Source organism: Canis lupus, chromosome 14 (assembly GCF_048164855.1).
Source record: "Canis lupus baileyi chromosome 14, mCanLup2.hap1, whole genome shotgun sequence".
In the NCBI taxonomy this organism is placed as follows: Eukaryota; Metazoa; Chordata; class Mammalia; order Carnivora; family Canidae; genus Canis; species Canis lupus.
Window position 1 is genome coordinate 38775017 of NC_132851.1, and position 21288 is coordinate 38796304.

The 21288-nt window shown below is 64.1% G+C and overlaps 1 protein-coding gene across 1 annotated transcript; it reads right to left on the reverse strand.

Annotated features, from left to right (window-relative positions):
- Window positions 1-310: 310 nt before the first annotated feature.
- On the reverse strand, window positions 311-8241 carry LY6D (lymphocyte antigen 6 family member D). The gene is made up of 4 exons (XM_072773892.1): window positions 8223-8241; window positions 1862-1978; window positions 1038-1136; window positions 311-844 (listed from the first exon to the last, which is right to left on the reverse strand). The coding sequence occupies exons 2-4, from the start codon at window positions 1911-1913 to the stop codon at window positions 609-611; spliced, it is 387 nt and encodes a 128-aa protein (XP_072629993.1). The 5' UTR covers window positions 1914-1978; window positions 8223-8241; the 3' UTR covers window positions 311-608.
- Window positions 8242-21288: the final 13047 nt, after the last annotated feature.

Genomic DNA, 21288 nt, shown 5'->3' on the forward strand with positions numbered 1-21288 from the left:
GGAGGTGGCGCGTGCGTCCCTGACCCTCCTGGCTGGGCGCAGAAGGAGCACCCGAGCCTTCTGCCCTGGGCTCCCAGCAGGCCTCCCAGGAGCCTCCCGCTGCTCCGCGGCTGCAGGGACTGTTGTGTCTCCTCTGAAGGTGAAGAGGGACAGTGGCATTTCAGGGGTCATGCACGATGCCAAGACTGGCCCCGGGTGACAAGCTCCACGAGCTGGGGGCCTATGTGGCCGCGTGTCCCCCCTCCCCGCACCCCGGAGAAGCACAGACACAGCCACACTGGTTTTGAGTCATTTATTCCTTTTTTTTTTTTTTTTTTTTTTTTTTTGAGTCATTTATTCCTATGCGGAGGCTCAAGTAGAAAAATAAATGGAAACCAAGCAGAGTGAAGGCGGAACCGGCAGAGGCCCGAGTGCGAGTGCTTCCTGTGCCCCCTCCTGCTGCTCAGGGAAGTGCTTCCTCTTGTCTCCGGGGAGGGGGGTTCGGGGTCACCAGCTCCCCTGCCGGCCCCCACCCATCCATTGGAACCTCCCCTCACCACGTGGCGGGGCTTCTCCCGGGCGGGGCACATGGAGGTCCCCGGAAAGGGATGCGGGCCTCTCCCGGGGGGTCACAGGCTGGGGGCCACGAAGAGGGTGAGCAGGCTGAGGGCCAGCGCCAGGCCGAGGGCGGTGCTGGGGAGCAGGGTGTGCGCGGGGGCGCTGCTTTGCAGACTCCTGTTGCACAAGTCGTCCTGGCAGCACTGCGTGGCCGCCGCGCCGCTGCTCACCTGGCCCTGCAGGCTGTGGGTGGGCGTGCACGCCTCCACGCAGTCCTTCTCCACCAGGTTCCCCAGCAGCGGCTCCACTGGGGACGGACGGGCCCTGTCAGGACCCCGCACCCCAAGTCCCGGTTCCCGGCCCCCATCACCGCCGTGAGCCACCCATCCCCGACATCCTCCCGCCAATCATCCAGCCATGGCGCCCTGTCCCCTGCGGCGCCTGGACAGAACCCTGGGGGGTCCCGCAGGCCCCCGTCCCGCCCGGGTCCCGTCGCTCACCCTTGGTCCTGGTTCTGCAGTAGCGCGCGTTGGCCGCACAGTTCTGGGGTTTCTCGCAGTTGCTGGAGCTGGAGCAGACGTGACAGCGGAGAGCCCGGGCTGGGGGATGGCGGGTGCAGGGAGGTCTGGGGTCACAGTCTGGACAGAGCCCTCTGCCACCCCACCCGCCCCAAGGCTGGGCGCCTCGGAGCCCCAGGCCCTGCCGGGGTTCCTCTCCTGCACTCAGCTTCGGGAGTCAGGAGGGGACAGTCCTCGGCTGCTGGGACCCTGGGGCCCCTCCTGCCTCAAGCAGGTGCCTGTGTGTCTAGAGAACTGGTGGGAAGGTGGCTGATGTGGGGTACGCTGGGGGGCCCCTCAGGGCATCACAGAGCTCTGAGACTTGCACAGAGCAGCTTGCAGCCCAGGACTACTGTCCCCCTCCCCAGAGCCTGTCCCCACCGGGCAGCGATGGTCACGAGGACCCGAGGCTAAGTCAGGGCCAGGGGCCTCAGCTTGACCACACTGCACTCCCGGGAGGAGGGGCTTCCCCGGGGACAGAGAGTCAGGGCTGGATGACCTGGGCAGTGGCTCTCCTGGGTGGGGCATCTCAAGCCGCTCCCCGCCTCTCTCTCCCCCTCTGCGTGTCTGATCCCGGGACTGAGTCTAAGACTCCCTGGTTCTGCGATACTTTAAGTCTGATTCCACTAAGTTTAGATGTGGGTTCATTTTGTTTCAAATTCTGAGTGTGGCATCCCCTGAGTCCGGGATACCCTGAGCCTGAAGGCCGGTACCCCAGGCCTCCGTGCGTGTCCACGCTGCCCACCCCGCCCCGGGCCCTCACCCACCTGGCCCGGCGGCCACAGCCAGTGCAACGAGGAGCAGCAGGGCTGTCTTCATCTTGGGGCGTCTCTGGGAGCAGTGGGGGCCCCTCCTCTCTGGAGGCCTTATAGCTGGGGCAGGAGCTGGTGGGAGGGGTGGAGGTGGGCAGCCAGCCAGGCAGCGGCATTCCATGCGCCCCACCCTGGCTGGCCCACACCCACCACCCAGAGCACGGCTGCCCCTGCCCCTGCCACCCGGGAGGACCTGGGTCCCCGGCTGCCCACCCCCCCAGGCAGGGGTCTGCCCTCCCCCGTCTCTAGGCTGTGGACAGAGGCCTCGCTGGCTCTGTGCTCGCTGCCTCATCATCCTCTCTCTCTGGCTGTCTGTCCGGCCCTAGATCACTTTGTCTCCAACCTTCCCCTCTCACCCTCAGATAAGAGTCTCAAGCCCACCCAGGTGTCCTGTGGGTGCCCAGAGCTGTGCCCACAGGGCTAGCGAGGTGGGAGTAGGCCCTGGCCCTGCCTTCCTGGGCTTGGGGCTCAGTATTGCTAGGTCCCCCCGTGGAGCCCTGGGGTAGGACCTCCTCGGGATCAAGGCATCTTGCTGAGATGTCGGGACCTCAGCGTAGTCAGGGGAGGGAGAGACCATCCTGGAGTGGGGTAGGCAGCAGGCCAGGCGTGTGGCTGCTGGACGTGCCTGCAGAGAGGTGAGCGCTGGACCAGGGGCATCCCGGGAGGGGCGGGGCGCTCCCTTCCCTGTCGGCTTGCTGGCCCTGGGCCCCCCCCTGCTGCTCTGCTGTGCCCCGCGGGACCCTGCTGGGCCATGTGGCTGGGCCCCGTGGCTGGGCCCCATAGAGGCCAGCCCCTGCCTTGCCCCAGCCCCAGCCCCAGCCCCTGCCCCTGCCCCTGCCCTGGCCCCTGCCCCAACCCCTGCCCCAGCCCCTGCCCCAACCCCTACCCCAGCCCCTGCCTCTGCCCTGATCCTGCCCCTGCCCCGGCCCCTGGCCCTGCCCACCCCCCCCCCAACAGGCTCACTGACAGCCACGGTGAGTAGGGCCAGAGCGCAGAGCCCCCAGCTCTGCAAGTCCTGGAGGGGCAGGGCCTGTTGCAGGGAGGGCCGCATGGGCTAGAGGGAGGGCAGGGCCAGGGCCAGCCCACAGCTCTCGGGAGCACCGTGGCCTCAGGCCGGAGAGATTGGGGAGCCTTGGCCCTTCCCCCCACCGGTGGGGCCTGGACAGGCCGGCCCCTGAGTGGGTGAGGTGGGCCGTGTCACGGTCCCGGGGGTCCAGGCAGGTGCCACCCTCCCTAGAGATGCTACTGGACCTGGTAGGCCCCAGGCCGACGGTGGAGGGGTGGTGTGGCATTTCTCCTAGGACCCAGGGGTGGGCATGGAGGGGCGCAAGCAGCAGACCCCGAGGCAGCCCCATGTCAGCACCGTGAGCCCGTCTCACGGGCTGGTCCCCGGCTCCCTGGGCCTTAGTTAGGGTAGCTGGGGTCTCTCTTGACAAGGCAGGGAACGTGGGGGACCCCGCACCCTCCCTCGAAGCTCTGAGGCCTTCTCAAATTCCTTAGGCACAGCCCTTCATGGGCCGGTGGATGGTGGATGCAGGACATAGGGCTCAGTGACGGGGCGGTGACTGGCATGGGGTGGGGGATGGTAGGTGGGGAGGGGTGACTCACTGAGGCCAAGGGGCATGGAAGCTACTAGAAAAACAGGTTTGGGGATTGGATTTCCTGTAGGGCCTGGTAGAGCTAAGGGGTCCGGGGGTGTTGGGCCGACTGGGGCTGGACGTTCCGACGTGAGGCTGCTGGGCAGCAGGAGACCCCTGCACACCCGTCCCGTCCCCGCGGCCACCACAGGCTTCACTGCCCGCGGACCTGCACCGCCCGAGGCAGAGGGGGCAGCTGGCTCCTGGCTCCGCGGGAAGCAAGCCTGGGCCTCTGACGGGACTGCCAGCGAGGGCGCGGGCTGCCCACCAGCTGCGAGCTGCATGTCCCGGGGCTTCCTAGCAGAACCATCAACGGCAGCCCCCACGCAGTTGACTTGGGGAGAAAGTGGGCGATTGCCACGCAGGAGCTCTCGAGAAGCGGGAGTCCTGGGAACGCTGCAGGCAGGGAGGGCTTCCTGCAGGGAGTGACTTGGTTGCCCCGACCTTGGAGGCAGATGTCAGGGGACAGAAGAGCCATCGTGGCCTCTCAGGTTGAACCCCTTCCCACATCTTTTTACTGGGAAGGAAATGAGTCCCAAGGGGGCCCTGCCGGCGCCGCCAACGTCACCCCGGGAGCTTCTGTGCCGCATGGCCTCTCCTGTCCTCCCTCCTCCTCTGGAGAAAGCCGCCACTCTCCAGAACCCAAGCCCTCTCACCCAGTTCCTGGAGCCCGTAGAACTAGGCCCCAGGCTGGGGGCTGGGAGGACGGGCACCCCCACCCCGCACCCTGTCTGCTTCCCGAACTCGAACTCGGAGGGCCGGGAAGCCAGGCGCCGGGACAAGCCCAGACCGCTGCCACCCGCCGTGCTTCCCTGCTCACGCCCCCGGCCCCGCCCTGCCTTCCCACCTCCTCACCTCTCCCCGGGGTCTTGGCCTTGGTGGGGGGCGACGCGGGAATCAAGGCCTGGACCCCTCGGCTGTGGGGTCACTGAGGTCACACAAAGGGGATGAGTGGCCCAGAGAGGGAAGCGCCGGGGTCAGTGCAGTGGCCACTCCAGACCCGAAAAGGCAGCCTGAGCGGCGTGGGTCCGGCCCCGCTGTGGGTGAGGGTGGGCACCAGGACGAGCAAGGCGGGCTCTACCCGAGGCACCCCCCAAACCTTGGGGCCTGCAGACAAGGCTTCTTCACTTTCAGCATCAAGGGTGAGTGCTGGCCGCCCACACTCGGGGGCTCGACACCTGCCTGCTCGCTGGCTCACTTAGCGGCGCCCACCACGGACGGACCACGCTCAGGGCGGGACGGAGCCGAACCTGAAAGGCAGGCCACCCCCAGGACCCCTGATGAGCTGGGGATGTGGGGATCTGAGGCCCCATGTGATGGGATGATCAAGGAGGCCGAGGGGTGGGGGCAAGGACAAGGGGGTTGGGCCTGGGTCCGGGCACGGGGGTGGGGGGCTCGGGCAGGGCAGACTCCTCCTTCCCCAGCAGGGCTGAGGTGAGCACCCCGTGAGTCAGGCTTGCTCTGCCCCTCCGTTCACGAACCCGCACACACAGCCAGGGCCTCCCTCCGATGACACAGAGGACCACACAGCCAGCCAGTGGGAACCAGAGCAGAGCCTGCCCTCCTCCCCGACTCTGTCCCCAGCTGGCCCGGGGCGCTTCCCCCGTGCCCAACCTCCCTACCCCCCTCCCGTGCAGGACACTCACTTTTGCACACAGGACCACAGGCCTAGACCTGGGTGTCTCTCGCCTGCTTCCCAGGGCCTACACCTGTCCTAGATCATCCCCTGGAACCCTGGCGGCCAGTGCGGGGCCTCCTCCCCTGCTCTGACCGAGTGCAAATCCAGGGAGCAGCACACGGGCAGCCCTGCCCTGCCTTGGGCATAGCCTGATCCCCGGGAACGGCTGGACTGGAGCCTGAGGCTCCTGAAGGCCAGGAGCGCCAGCCAGTTCTCAGGCCTGGCAGGTAACCCCCCGAGAGAGGCCCCACAGGATCTCTGCCCCCACCAGCACCTAGCACCAACACCTAACACCAGGACCTAGCACCTAGCTCCAGCACCAGCACCAACACCTAGCACCAGCACCTAGCACCAGGACCTAGCACCTAGCACCAGTACCTAGCTCCAACACCAGCACCTAACACCAACACCTAGCTCCAGCACCAACATAGCACCTAACATCAGCACCAGCACCCCACACCAGCAGAGGTCTGGCGTGGGCCCTGCATATCAGTTTCCCTGGCTGCATCTCTGAGAGGCACCGGGACTCAGGGGACCTGGTGATGGAGGAGAAGCTCTCAGAGTGAGGATTGTGTCCCTTCGTGAAGTGGAGGGTGTGGGCACGGAGCCACAGAGCCACAGCAGCCTTGGGGACCTCAGAGCTCCAAGAGAGCAGGCTCTTAGCAGTGTGGGCTTGCAGAGCATGGAACCCCAGAACTTCAGGGCCCAGAGAACCCTAGAACTGGGTACCCTGTGGGGGTTTATTCTCTCCATGTGAGGAAAGCTCCCTCTGGGGTTCTAGACAGAGTGTTAGTGCTGCTCATGGTCTTTTTTTCTTTAAGATTTTATTTATTTATTCACGAGAGACACAGAGAGAGAGGCAGAGACACAGGCATAGGGAGAAGCAGGCTCCCCGTGGGGGCCCCGACGTGGGACTTGATTCCGAAACCCTGGGGTCACGCCCTGGGCTGAAGGCAGACACTCAGCTACTGAGCCCCCCAGGTGTCCCTGTGCTCATGTTCTATCCGAGGTTCTCGCCTCTGCTGTGTCACTGCTCACTGCTCCTCCTGCAGTAGCCTGAGCTTGTGGGTCCAAGCCCTTGAGCTCCATGACGGCATCAGGTGTAAGTTCCAGAGTAATGAACACCTATACCTACGTAATCCCCCCTTCCATCCACCCATCCATCCACCCATCCACCCATCCACCCATCCATCCATCCATCCATCTTCCATCTGTCCATACATCCACACATCCACCATCCATCCAACCATCATCCATCCACCACCCACCCACCCACAGCCAGCCAGCCCTGTACCCACCCATCTATCATTCATCTATTTATCCATTATTCCATCCATCCATCCACTCATCCATTCACACAAAGTATGTGTCCTGTAGGAAATAGTTACCATGATGTGTCTCTCTCCTGTCCCCTCTTCCCTTTCTCATTGACATGCACAAATGTGAGAAGAGAACACAGCGATTCTCAAACTGTGGAGTGAAACCCAGTGTGGGCTCTGAGAGTCTTAGGTCTGCAAGTGGTTGGCAAGCAGCGCTGGGACTTGTGACACCCAACGTGCAGATGTGCTTTTTCTTTTTTGTAAGATCCTATTTATTCATGAGAGACACAGAAAGAGAGACAGAGAGAGAGAGACAGAGAGAGAGAGGCAGAGGCAGAGGCAGAGGGAGAAGTGGGCTCCATGCAGGGAGCCCGACGCGGAACTCGATCCCGGGACCTGGGCTGAAGGCAGATGCTCACCCACTGAACCTCCCAGGCGTCCCAAGACACACTCTTTTTACTTAAGATTGTATAATAAGTTAGGGGTGGCTTTGAGAGGACATCAATGATCCTAATGCTTAAGAGGGGAATTAATATCGTACATACATCATGTGCCCTGTCGGTCTGTCTGTCCGTCTCTATCCACTAGTACCTCTTACACGGAGCAGTGCAGATCCCTTTCCTTGAGAATCCCCAACCCTCTCATTTGTCCCTTATCTTTGGGAACAGGAAATGGCCCCTTGTTGGGTCCTGACACTCTTTAAGCCCCACTAAAACACCGCCAGGACAATTGGATTTTTTAAAAAAGATGTTTTGGAAACAGCCGGTAAAGTTCTCAGGTGTGGACTACTGTCCGTGGGTGGGGAGGGCTCCCATCTCACAGTGAGGCCTGGATTTCGGCCTCTTTCCAACCCCGCATTTGATAGATGGGGTTCCGGGCACTTGTTGGGCTACAGGATGGTGAGAGCTGGCGGGCTGTGTCTGCATCGGCCAGGTGTCCTGGGGCGAATGGTGCCTTGTCCTCGCAGGGCCTAGACGCTGAGCAGACCCAGCCTCTGCTCTTCTGGGCCTCAGGCAGCTGCTGAGCTTTGAATCTGGGCCAGCCTAGCTCAGCCACACCCTGCTTAGCCAGGTGGCCCCAGGGGCCCGGCGTTGGCACCCAGCGCTGGTCCAGGGGGTTTGCATGCTGTTGCAACCTGCTCTGGGTGTGGGGACAGGCTCCCCAGGGCAGGGAGTGGGTCCCAGGTTGGGCCTGGCAGGGAGCTCATTACTTTGCCTAAAGAGCTTAGGGGATCAAGGGGCTTGTGTCACCTCACCCTGAGAATATTATGTAAGAACAGAGAAGGGCTGCTCCTCGGGGAGCAGGAGATGCTGCAGGGAGGGCCAGGAACCCCCAGAGCTGAACGCAGGCCCGGGAGCCAGCTCCAACTGTGACCCCAGGGCACACAGCCAGGACAAAGGCCACTAGGCTGGCCATGGCCGTGCTGCTCTCTGCACATCGGCCAAGCTCTCTGAGCTCCAGCGGCCGCCCTGCCTTCCTGCCTGTGCCCTCAGCCACTTCAGGAGTCACAGGTCAAGGTCTGAGTCCTCGGCTGTGGCCCCACACCTACGCCACCCCACACGCTCCTCCCTGAGCATCCTGCTCTGTCCCCAGCCCAGCTTCCCTGTTCAGCTGACGCACCTGCGGCCCACCCTGTGTTCCCACCGCGTGGCCTCCTCGCAGGCCCTCCAGCCCTTTCTCACCTCCAGACCTTTGTACCTGTCGTCCGCACGGGCTTCCGGGGGTCGGGATCGCAGCTGTCACCTCCCCTTCTGAGCGGCCGGCAACCCCTGCAACTCCCCACCCTCCCCCACAGCCCCGGCAAGGCCTTGCTGGCTGCTGCCGTGTCTGTTCGGGTCCGGGTCCGGGTATGCAGCAGGCACTCTGAGTGTCTACTGACTTGGAGACCGTGCTGCAGGCCGGGGCAGGGCCGGAGGCGGAGAGGACTCGGGCTCTGGGGCAGACCACTCTGCCAGCCCGGAATTCAGTCTGAAAGGCTTTTGTGTCTCAGTGTCCTGTGTAGCAAGGAAACAAGTGTCCTCGCATGGAAGCCTCTCTTGGCGCCACCCCGACTTCTGACAGCAGAAGCTCTTGGAGGAGGAGGCCATGGGTCATCATGTGGCACCCAGTGGGGTTTTCCGTTGGGACTTGTATGGGTGGGACCTGCCCTAGAGGGAAGGCTGGTCAGACAGGAATCAAGAGAGGGAATTTCCATCCTCAAGAAGAGAAACCCAACCTTCCAAGGCTGCATGGGGTGGTCCAACCCCGGGCCCCAACTTGGCTCCTAAGGCCACCACTTCACATGGGCTCCATGACCGCCTCCTCCTGGAGGCCCGGCCACCAAGGGAAATCATATTGGAGGCTCAGAGGGGACGCTGACACTCCTTGTTTCAAGGCAGGCCCCGCTCGGCCACCCTGCCTTCCAGGATGCACAGAGCCACAGAAACGCTGCAGGAGGGCGGGCGTCCTCCACCCGCCTGCCTCCCCGCCCGCCCTCGGAGCACTGTGCTCCCCGACGGAAGGGCCGCGGCCGCCACAGGACCATCATGGGCACGGGGGACCCCGGCAGGCCGGGCTCACAGGCACTGGGGGGCAGTGGCTCTGCAAGGCCAGAGAGTGGCCGCGGGAATGGACAGGAGCACGCAGCTGGGTGTGGGAGGGCGGAGGCTGAGAGAGGACGGCGGGGAGGCTGGCGTGGGAGCCGCACATCTGCCGCTGGGCTCCCAGAAGGAGGCCCACGCCCAGCTAGGGCAGGACCCGCCGTCACGAGCCCCACGGCCTTGGCACTCGGGCGGCGGGGACCTAGCTCTGCCAGGCAGGCATGACGTCGGCCCTCAGCCCCCGGGGGGACGTGAGGGTCAGTGATGTGGGGGGAGGGAAAGGCGAGGGGGCCCGAGGAGAGGCCCTGCGCAGCGGGGAGGGAGGGGCGCTGGAGGCCCTGGCCTGGCCAGCTGACAGCCCTGGGGACCTGGCTGGGCCCTGACCGGGGTGCGGGATGGTGGGGGCTGCGGGACATAGTGCAGGGCTGACCACGGATGCTGGGGGACCCCTGCGACCCCAAGGCCAAGCGGATGGGAGTGGGTGCTGGCTTCTTGGGTCCGAGGGGAGTGTGCTTTTTCCTCTCTGAGTTCACGCCTGCAGAGTGCTCCCTTACAAAAGGTGCCCCTCTCCTGCCTCTGGGGTACAGAGGGACCCCCAGGTTCAACGCCTCAGAGAATGGGGACAGGACAGGATGTACAGCTTTATTCTGCTCTTACGAGCTGTCCTGGGGGTGGGCTTGTCACAGGAGCCTCTGGGGGAGGCGGGAGGCCCCCCACACCTGGTGAGAACAGACACCCGACTCGGACTGGCCCCCACAACGGGCAGCCAGGGGACCATGAATGAGCCTCCTTCACCCGGCGGGGCTCCTCACCCCATCTCCAGTCGGGCAGTGGGCAGTGGGGGGAGCCCCTGAAGGACTGCCTGGGGGGCCTGGCAGGAGGCCCAGGGGGTTCACGAGGAGCGAGTGTGCCCACCGAGATGTGAGTCAGGGGTGGAAGGGGAGGGCGGACGGATGCAGGTGGGAGGCCAGCGGTGGCCGGAGCAGGGGACGCCCAGATCCCCGCCCCTCCCCACCCCGTGCACAGGGAAGCTGGGGGACGAGCCCCCAGGGGAAGCCCCTGAAATGAGGCGGAGGGCGCCAGGGAGGATGGAGGTGCCCTGCCCACTCCCGCGTGGCCGGGACCCCAGGAGAGGGCGGAGGGTCCCTTGGAGGTGGGTTCCCTGCAGGAGGGTAGGAGCCCCAGGACGGGGCTGGGTGTATCCTGGGGTAGGGGGAGGTGCGGCAGGGGAGCCGGGGACTGTCCCTGCGGGCAGGCAGGTGGCCGGGTGCCTGGGAACGACTGTCGGGGGCGGGCTCACCAGGCCGCCCGGAGCAGCGGCCCCAGCAGGCTGGCCCAGGCGCCCAGCCACAGGGCCCCGGGACTGGCTGCCAGGCCCCCGGCCGCGCGGTTACACTGGCTGCCCTGGCAGCAGGAGACGGAGAGGGTGCGGCCGTCCGAGGACATGGTGCTGTTGGGGCACACGGGGGCGCAGGACTTCATGACCAGGATGCCACCGGGGTTCGCTGTGGAGAGAGGGGCGAGGGCCCATGGGTGGCTGCTCCATCCGTCCCCACGCAGCCAGCCCTCGGAGAGGCAGGCCCATGGCCTGGGCCCTTCCAGGGCTCCTGGGGCACCAACATGAGTGCCCCAAAGAGCCTTCTGAGGTTCGGGGCTCCTTCCGTGGGGCCGGTGGGTCTGGAGATCCCCGTCTCGCCCTCACGCCAGGCCCCTGTGGGACTCAGTGATCCCCACACCCCCCACAGATGCCTGGGCTCCTTCCTGTGTCTGACTTTCGGGGTCTGGAGGGGGGGCCCGGCCCCACCCGCACCCACCTGGTCCAGGACTGAGAGGCCTTGGGGAATGGTGTGCGGGGGAGGCCGGGACGGGGTAGTGGGGGACAGAAAGTGCCTGAGGAAGCCGCTGGGAGAGGCCCCGGGGGCAGGACACCTCCACCCGTGGGACCTGCTGGCCGGGCTCCCGCACCCCGGGGGCAGCTGTGCACAGGGATCCCGAAGTGCCGGCCAGTGGCGCCCTGGGCCGATCTCTCTGGCTCGGTTTCCTCATCTGGGAGATGGAGGACAAGAGAACTCGGAGGCCTCCGAGATTGTTTGGGGATCAGCTAAGTTCCCACGTGGCACCGGAGCCTGTGGACTACGTGCTCCTGGCGGCAGGTAGCAAGCAGCGGCGTCAGGGCTGGGGGGGGCAGCGCCAGGAGTCGGAGCCCTGACTCGGCCAAAGAGGAGAGGGACAGACGCCCTGCGGCAGGACAAGGAGGGTGTTGGGGCCCGGCCTCTGGCCTCAGGGTTGGCCGCAGGCCCAGCCCTCGGGAAGCCACCCTGCACAGTCCCCCTCCCGAGCCCCGGCCCGAGCAGGATGCCGCGAGGCCCAGAACATTCCTCAGTTAAACAGGAAGGTGGTGAGGACCACGCTCGGTTACCGGAATCAGGAGCGTATATCTGCGGGTAGAACGGGACGGGGCGGGTGTCCCCCGAGGAGCCAGTGCCTGGGGACCCTGACGCCGTGTGGCCGCCTCCTGCCCCGCCGGGCTCTTGAGAAATGGAGTATTAGGCCATGCGCGGCGGGACGGCGGGGTCACAGGGCACACCCACGGGGCCTGCGCACAGCAGGACATTTGTCTTTGTTTTGCGAAAGACCTGCTCAGCACTTTGGCACGAGGACGACCATGTGGTCCCCCCCGTGCCCCGGGATCACCAGCAGGGAGCCAGAACCCCCTGCCACCTGCCACCTGCTGTCCCCACAACCTGCTGGAGGTGCCCCAGTGATGCAGGGAGCAGGTGGGTGTGAGTACCCTGCCACTGCCTGTGCCCGACTCACACCAGCTGGGGCGTCTTGTCCCCACCCCACCCCGGGTGCTACCCCGGGATCCGTCCCGCCTCTCCCCGCCCACCAGCACCCTTCCCCCACGGAGCGGGGTCTCAGAGGAGCACGCCGTCCCCCACTGTCATCCCGGGCACCGCATTATGGCCCAGTGGTCAGCGCATCTGCTCCCCCTACCCGGAGGACCCGCTTGGGGAGTGAGGAGCAAGCCCCGGGACCCCGGTGGGAATGGCAGGGTGGGGGGTCGAAAGGAAGCCCCCCCCCAGAGACGGAGCTGGGGGCCCTCAGGGCGTCTGGCCCTGTCCAGGGCGTCAGAACAGATGCTTCAAGGGCAAAGGGAGTCTATGGGGGCTCCTGGCTCGCTGGGGACCCGGGGAGAAGCGGTGCCCCCTCAGCCCCTCTGCCGCCCTCCCGCCCGCCCCCTCGCATCCAGGTCAGTGGTCTAACCTCCCCCCACACCGCCCGAGGCCAAGAAGCCACAGGTCCCGCCGCGTGCCAGGCCCCCAGCCCGCAGCGCCCCCAGGGGCTCGGGGCTGTCGGCCGTGTGACCGAAAGGAGCGCAGCCTGGCTGTGGCCCCCACGCCCAGGGCTTGGCCAGAAGTGGGGCAGTGTCCCCTCGTCCCTGAGAAAGTGGCACGTCCTTGGGCAGGGTCCTCCACCACCTGATGGGGGAGGGTCCCGCGGGGCCTTGAGGGCGTCGTGCTGCTTCCTCACAGGGGCCCCGGCCAAGCGGGGGGCGAGGTCCAGCTGTGACCCAGGGCCAGATGCCACGTGTCCTCGTCATCAGGGGGCTGTGTCCCTTGCGGGAAAGCCGCGGGTCTCTAGGGAGCTGGGGCCCGGAGGGGTGGCCTGGCTGCCCTGCCGGGCGTCTGCGGGTGCTGCGGGACCGCCACACACAGGACACCATGGACGGCAACGGGGAGCACATGCTGCTGCCTGCCGGGCTCCGGGACCACACGCCGCTGTCCGCGCTGACCCACCCGTGTCCCGTGGTGCCTCCGCCTCTCCCGGGGGCGAGGGGCTTGCAGCTCCCATCACTTCGAGGCCCCACCCGTGCCTGCTGTCCCTGCAGGCCAGCCTCCCCACTGCCCTGTCCAGCCCTCTGAGACCCAACAGGCTTCCCGCTCCTCGGGGTCACCGCAGTGTGGCAGCCCTGTCCCGCTCAGACTCCCGCCATGTGACCTCTGAAGCCCAGGCAGCCGGGGGATGGAGGAGGCGGGCTCCAGGGGTGGCAAGGGAGAGGCGCCCGGGGTGGGGGCTGCGGGTCCCCATGGTGCTCTCTGCTATCCCCGGGCAGCCCTGCAGGGCTGTCCCCACCAGGTCTCCAGGCGCCAGCCTCCCTCCAGGCCTCTCCTTGCCAACTCCCTCGTCGGCCTGCTCCCTACTCCCGCGTCTCGTACCCGGACTCCCTCTCGATAACTCAAGCTGGAAGGCCGCGTACGGCCTGACTCCGACGGGGTAGTTGCGGGGCTGCTGGCACAGCTGCTCCTACCCTACCCGCCACCAACCCGGGGGAGGGTCAGAGTGGGACGGTCCGTCTCTGCCACCTCCAGCACCCTCGGAGGGCCAGGGTGGGCCAGGGTGCGTGGGGCCCCGGGTGGGCCCCTGGCTGGGCCGTGGGGTGGGCACGGGGTACTCACTGGCCTGCGTGATCACACAGTAGTTGTCAGTTGGGGCGCACTCCACCAGAGACTCGCAGTCCTTGTGGCCACAGCACACATGGCAGTGCAGGGCCCGGGCTGGGGGGAAAGCACAGGCCCCGGTCAGTCTGGACCCTGGGGGGCGGAGGGGGGGACCTGGGGGCCTGGGCCCGGCTGCCTGCTGCACGGCCACTGCCCAGCTGGCCTTCCCTGAGCCTCACTTTCCTCCCACCCAACCTCCAGAGATGCTCCTGGTCCCCTGGGGTGGGGCTGGACTCGGGGGCGGTGACCCAGGTGCCCCACACCGGCCGGGGGCACTCAGCAGGAGTGAGGGTGCGGGCTGTGGCCGGGGTGCCTGCAGGCCACCCTGGGATGGAGGCGGGCAGCCTGGGGTGACACGAGGACAGTTAACTCAGGCATGTGGGCTCTGCGTTTCAGGGTCCCTGCCCCTCTCCGAGGAACAGAGTCCTCCCTGTAAGATGGGACCGAGCGCACGCACTCGGCTCCTGGCCCGGTCTGCTGCCCGGACAGAGCACAGCTGGGCCTCCCATGGATGCTCCCAGCTGTTTCCTTACTGCCCGTCGCTGCCTGGGACCTGCCAGCGACCCCAGCCTGGACCCATCAGGGCAGGCGACAGCAAAGGGCCCTGGCCCGACCCCATGTGCGGTGTGAGTGGCCCCAGTTCCCGACAGCAAGGAGGCCCTTGGGCGCCCGGGGGTGGCCAAGCGAGGTACATGCCTGAGTGGAATGGAGGGGAAGGTACAATAGACACTTTGTGGGACTCCTGGCTCAGACAGAGCTTGGGCTCCATCTGGGAAGGCTTCCTGGAATGGATGTCCCTGGAGCTGTGACGGGGCAGTCGGGTCGGGGGAAGGCCAGGAGCCTTGCCCAGGACGGAGGGGCTGTGTTGCCAGAAAGGGCACCTCTGCCCCGGGTCTGGGGGGCCTTCGGTATGCTGGGGCGAGGCGGCGCCCACGTTAAGAGCTGGCACCCGGGGGTGGGGTCCAGGCAATCAAGTCAGGCTCAGAACCTGGACTCCGAGGCCAGCTTCCCAGGTTAGGGTTCTGGAACCCTCCAAAAAGAAGAGCCCTGTCCGTCTGGGCGAACCCCCAGCCATCGTTCCTACGGCCCTGGGTGCTGCTGGGGTTGGGTCCTAGGCTCCTCTGAACAAGAACCTCGTAGGGTCTCGGCTTCCCCTCTGGGACTGGAGCAGTCCCGCGGGCTGGGGGGGCCTGGGCAGAGCCTCAGTGGGCTTCCCTGGCGGCCGCTCCACACCTCTGCCGGCCTCTCTTCTGACCAGCGCCTGGTCCCCTGCCCTGTCCCCAGAGCCCGCCCAAGCGTCCCCTCCCTGTTTCTAGCCTCCCCCAGGCTGGGTCTGGTCCCAGAGGACTGGAGGCCCCACCTCCCCCACCTCCACTCAGGGGACGCTGCGGGGCTATTATCCCTGGATGGTAATTAGCTGATAATCACGGGCTGCATCACCCCTTCCCCAGGCCCCATTTCCGGTAGCCCCAAAAGCAGCAGGTGCTTTTTAAGGTCACACAAGTAAGTCATCAGTGGAGGCAGAGCTGGGGTTGCAAGGGTGTGGCCAACCCATTTTCCTGCTTTGGGCACCCGAGCTCTGCCCCCCGGGAATGTCGGGGACACAGGACAGCAGTCACCCAGCTACTAGCTGGTCCCAGCGCCAGCCCAGGGCTCTGGAGACTCGGGCCCCCTCCCCGGGGTCTTTCACCTCACGAGAGACAGCCAGACCGGAAACTGTGCCCACGGAGACACAAAGGTGTGCGGTCGGGCTGGTGGAGGAGCAGCCATGCGGGCTCCCCTCGCTCCCTGCAGCTCCCCGCAGCTCCCCACAGACTCCTCAGATGGGGGCCAGGCCGCCAAGCACCCGTCTGTCCCCGTCTGTCCCCGTCCGTCGCACCCGGGTCAGCAGCCCTTACCCAGGTCAGCGCACAGAGTAGCCAGGAGCAGAGACAGCAGGAGTGGCCTCATTGCGGGGCGGCCGCCGGCGGGGTCTGGGCAGCCGCTGCCACCCCGGCCTTTATAGGGCCGAGGGCCAGCGCGCGCAGACCTAGTAATTTAGCGGAGCTGCGCTGGGGGCGGCAGGCCCGCGTGACTCACGCTGCCCGGCCGCCCTGTGCCCCACCCTGGGCTCCGGGGGTGCTCACGAGGTCGCCTGTGCCCCCTCCGTCTGTCTGTCCGGAGCCATTGGCATCCGGGTCCCCGCAGGTATCCCAAGGCCCCAGGTCAGGCTGGGGAGCAGGAAGAGGCCTGATGGCCTGCAGGTGGCGGTCCCCTCTCAGGGCTCGGCGGTCACAGCCCTTCTGAGTGAGCACAGCCATTCCCCCGGGCCCGTCCCTGGGCCCAGGGCAATCGGGAGTCAGCAAGCCCATTGTGGTGGGGACACTGAGGCACTGGAGGCTGGAGGCTGGCTTTGGGCCCGTATGTCTCCATGTCTATGCAGGCCGACCACACGGGGCTCAGACAAAATGCTGATCCCGGCAGGAGGCTCAGGCAGGACCTGAGAGCCTGCCCCCTAGCATCCGGCCAGGGATGGGCAGAGCCAGAGGGGCAGGCCGGCACTTCAGGGGGCCCAAATCACGGCCCCAGGTCCCCGGGCCAGGCTTGGGGCCCACGGGTGCCCAGGGAGCCCTGGGAGGATGCAGGAAACAGCCTGCACACGGTAGGCAGGCCCCAGGTGCGCTTTAGGGATCTGGCTGGAGTTCCAGAGGCTGAGAGTGGGCTCTCACCCATCCCCTCCCAGGGTCACCAGGCTCTCTCTTCTAGTGGCTAGAGTCCCCTCCCCAGTGGCCAGAGCCACCACCTTACACGCAACTTGGACGGTTCCAGTCCGTGCAGAGCCCGCAGGTGCGCACCACCCAGGCAGCCTGGCCTCCCCTGGCCTCCCCTGGGCCTCCACGGGGGCCCCACACCTCCCCGTCCACCAGGCCTGGCCTGACGTCCCAATGCCCTCCCCTCCTTTCCTTCCCGGACAGAATCATCTCTGTCTAGGACGGTCCTAGACCGGGTATTCCTGTCTGCATCCAGGCTCTGCTGGGCTGCGTTGCTGGTGCCGTCCCTAGACACAGGGCCACAAAGGACGGTGGGGGTGGAGGTGGGGCGGGAGCACGGGGGGGGGGGGGGGGCTGCCCCGGGCTGAATGTGCGGCCCATGCAGGGCGCACAGGTGACACCCCGGGAGGACGGGCTCCCGAACGGCCGCCGCCCAGTGACACTGCCAGGACAGGGCGTCCAAACGTCCATCAATTTATTTGATGGTAACTTTGTCCATGACGTTTTATGTCACCTTTTTTAACACTTCTTCTAGAACGTTCAAATTTCAGCCTTAGGGTATGTGAGCCTCACTAGCCCACACCCAGACCTTAGGGCGGCCTCCGTCCTCAGGAACCTGCTCACAGGACCTGCAGTGCAGCACGCGCTCTGCTCACTCCCTGGCCACCTTGTGCAAACGCAGACACGGTAGGGGGGCGACGCTGGGGCCGAACCCAGTGTCCAAGCATGCCTGGCGCTTCACTCACCTCCCCGCCACCGCCTCCATCTCCACCATCTCCTCCATCCCTCCATCCCCACCATCCTCCCATCCCCTCCATCCCCCATCCCCTCATCCCGGCATCCCCACCATCTCTCTATCCCCCATCCCCTCATCCTCTCCTTCCCCCTCCATCCCCCCATCCCCACCATTCCCTCCATACCCTCCATCCTCTCCATCGCCTTCATCCCCTCCATTCCCTCCTTTCCCCCATCCCTCTATTCCCTCCTTTCCCCCATCCCTTCATCCCCTCCATCCCCTCATCCCCCATCCCCTCATCCCCTCCCTCCCCCATCCCTCCATTCCCTCCATCCCCCCACCCACTCCATCCACTCTGTCTACTTTGTCTCGCTCCATCTACTACCCTATCTACTCTCTGCATTCTACTCAGTCAGCTCCTCCTATACCATCCAATACACTTCATTCCATTGACCCCGCTCCTCCCACCTTCCTCTCCCTTCTGAGCTTGGTGACCTCCTGTAGCCATGGCCCGTGACAGCCAACTTGGCCTTGCTCAGTGGTCCTTGGCTTCCTTCGCCTGAACCCTTACCCTGCGTGAAGCTGTCCTGAAATGGGGACTGGATTCTGAGAACTGAGTTCCTTTCCAGACTCCACATCATTCTCAGCCAAGGCCTGAGAAAGTTGCTTACTTTGCCTCCAGAATTGGAAGGGGTGCGGTAGAGCCCAGACTGATGCCATGACATAGGAGCACAAGGCAAGGGCTGGCCCTAGATCCAGCTCAGAGGCCAGAGAGTAGAGGCCAGATGCTTGCTCAGTGGCTGACAGATTCTCCAGGTCTTTTAGCAGGGCCCTGCCTGGGCTCCAGGGAAGGGGAGCCCATCCCTACATGTGCAAGCCGCCATCGCCATCTTGGGTGACTGACTACAACCCTCCTCTCAATGAACTCAGACCTGCTTCTTACTTTCCCACCCCCAGCACCCAGGCAGCTCTACTCGGTAGGTAACCTGTGCCTGTATGAATGTGCAGCAGAGCAGCTGTGGATGGGGAGAGAGCCTGAGACTCTGGGATCACCCCCTCCCCCCCAGATAATGGATGTAGCTCATGGGTTTCAGCAGCTCTGATTCCTACTGAGTGACAGGCTCGAGCCCTTGGTGCAGAGGATAGGGGTGTGGCGGACCTGCACTATCAAGATTAGTCAGGTAACATGATGGGGACCCCAAGCCCGGCCTAGTTCTATCAATGCCGAGGCTTCTATCTGGAGAAGGTACCCAATGGGTTGCATTTTGAAGTAGGGGCGAGGAGAAGGGGACTCTTCAAAGTAGAGAAAGAGCCAATGCAAAGGAGCAGCCAAGTCAGGGTGTTGAGTCCCCAAAACTCTCAGTGTAAGCAAAGTTGGCTGGATCTTACCCAGTGGGCACAGCATTTCTCAAATTTCAAGGTCCATGTTCCTGCGTTTCTGTGAGTATATTCTCTTCTAATAAGGTCACCTGAGAAATGCTGAACTTTGTGCATCTTAAAGGGCCTTTGGGGCAAAAATGCTGCAGCCTCATGGGGAAGGGACCCTAGGAAGGGCCTGCCTTCTTGGGGAGCCAACCCTCAAGGAAGGAATGACTTTCCCCATGGGAAAAACAGGAGGACAGGAGCTGTCCTGGCATGGGTGGCCCAGGTGCTGGCGGAGGAGGTGGACCCACCCCTTGTTGAACTAATTGGGCATCTGAAACTTTATAAGCTGGGTGTTCTCCAATTAAGGCCCAGATTCCCACCCAGGCCACCATTGATGCATGGCTTCCCTCGCCTGGCATTGAACTCCACTCCTCAGAGTGGCTGAGAGGGAGACGTGGGGTTTCCTGTCACACAGGTGTGCAGGGCAGGTGGAGGAACTGGGGCAGCAGTGCACCTCTGGACTGGACACCCAGCATGGACCTTGCCAGCCCAGAGCGCTTGCTCCTACCTTCCAGGAAGAGATCTTGACTGTTCTTAGGAACGCCAAGACCTCCACCCAAACCAGAGGCAGAGTCCTGCACTGACCTCCCCATCCCTTTCTCTTACCTTCCCTTGGCCCCTCCTTTCTACCCTGCTTCTTACCCTCCCTCCCTCTTGTGCTGGGAAGGAAGGGAGGGGGACCCAGAATTTGAACTGAGGCCCCTCCCTGTTGGGCAGGGGCTGCAAAAGGGGTCTCCTGTCCTACATGACCAAAGAGTACCCTGATATTGGTCACACCCTGAGCCCTGAGCCTGGTGGAGGGTTCAAGACAGTCCTCCACTCCGACTCCCACAGATAGTACCAATTTGGCATGTGGGCTATTTTGAGCTGAAGGCACTTGAGATCCTTCAGCCTCAAGAGAAACTTTTGTCCCTCCATGAACTCTATTGAAGAATCTGAATTGGGGGTCTTTCCCAGAATAAGGGCTATTAGCAGAGATAAATGTTATCTGAGCGCCCCATCTATACAGCCGGGCAAATGGCTCATACCAAACACCTGCTCTTCTTGTCGCCCGGAGAAGTGCATCCCTTTCCTCTGAAATCTCAAACCACTTTCTCCTTAGTTCACACTGCCACATACACCTCATTTCTCCTTCCTTTGGAATTTGCATGTCTATGTGGATTCCCTGTAGTGCACCTATTAAATTTTATTTCTCCTGTTAATCTGTCTTGTGTTGATTTCAATCTTAATCCAGCTAGGAGGATCTTGAAGGGGGCAGGTTTTCTTGCTCCCTGTGAAGGGGGTGAGGCATTCTTGCTCCCCGGCCCTGGTCACACTCTGAGCCCTGATCCTGGTCACACTGACACTGACCCTGGTCACACACTGAGCCTTGACCCTGTTCATAGGTTGAGCCTTAGTCCTGGTCATAGAGATTAGAAGCTGTTCTAGCCTTAGGACCTACAACCAGAGTGTGGGGAAGAGCAAAGAAAGGCCAGTTTGCTCGGAGCAGGGGGTGGGGTGCAGAGAGGAGCAGCTGGAGGGGTCAGGCTAGTGCAATTCTTGAGTGTTTTGAGCAGAAAGTTTGATGTTCTGAGTTGTTCTGGCCCATGCCCTGGTCAGCCTAGCCTTTTCCCTCCCTGCCCTGACACTGCCATCTTCCATTTTCCTATAGCATGGGGAAGACTAGCTTGTCTGTATCCATCCTGAGGGATCCCAGCCTCAGGGTTTGGGGTTCTCTGAAAGTACACACAGAAACACAATGAGCTGCTTATCTGGGCATGTCCCAGCCGGTCCCTTTGAGGGGAGGGATGAGAAGAGTGGCGGGGGGCGGGGAGTGGTGAGGAATTTCCCTGGGAGCCCAGGTGGGCTGGATGACCCAGTTCTGGCCTGTCTGGACAGCAAGGAGCCAGGATGTAGGGACGCCAGTGCTGCTAAGTATGGGCGGCTGGTATTTTCCAGGAGCGGCAAGATGGCAAACTGGATAAACAAGGGTGTCCCGGCTGCCAGCATCCTGTCCCGCAGGACACACCTGAGACAGCCCAGGCCTGCCCTCCCCTGCAGGTCGAGGCTGAGCCAGGGTGGGACTCCACGGGCAGCTTCCCAGAGGACAGGCACTGGCAGCAGGCCAGGAAGGGTGGAGAGGAGCTCACTCACCCGAGCGGGGCCGAGGTGGACGAGGAGGCCGTCCTAGGGAATGTCTGCGTGGGAGCAGCACCCTCACTGAGCAGGGTGCTCTTGGCCTCGTTCCGGCCCCGTGTCATGGAGGTGATGGCACACCGGGGCAGAGGCCGGCCCAGGAGTCCCACGTGTCGCTATCCTGTCTTCTGCGGCGCCAGGGGATGGTGTCGTGAGCGCACTGGGAAGGCGCACAGCACAGGCGTGTCTTCCCGCAACGCTGGCTTTATTCAGTCACCAAACAAGGCAACTTCATCATAAAATAAGGTCAAGATCCCAAATTCAGTGACATTTCACCACGCGATTAGTACGGCACACGGCAGAGAACATAAGACAAGCCACAGGACCAACAAGAGAACAAGAGGGAGGGAGTTAGTGCAGCCAACGCGAGGTGGGCCCGTGGGAAGCGGCTGAGCGGAGGCTCCGGCCTGGTCCGGTCCGGGTCAGCCCTGGGCATCTGCTGCGTCTGGCGTTGAAGCAGGGAAGGATCCGGATCCTGTTCGCAGACGAGCCGGGCAGAGCCGGGGCAGCAGCTGCCTTTCTGAGTTGGTCACACAGAGAGCCTCTGTCAGGCCTGAAGAGTCAGGCAGTTTGCTACAAAA

Bases quoted from the DNA above. Each gene is read 5' to 3' on its own strand.
- LY6D (XM_072773892.1), bottom strand. From the start codon at position 1,913: ATGAAGACAGCCCTGCTGCTCCTCGTTGCACTGGCTGTGGCCGCCGGG. The intron at 1,137-1,861 runs GTGGGTGAGGGC...GCCATCCCCCAG, and splicing joins GGCTGTGGCCGCCGGGCCAG to CCCGGGCTCTCCGCTGTCAC. The intron at 845-1,037 runs GTGAGCGACGGG...GTCCGTCCCCAG, and splicing joins CTGCAGAACCAGGACCAAGG to TGGAGCCGCTGCTGGGGAAC.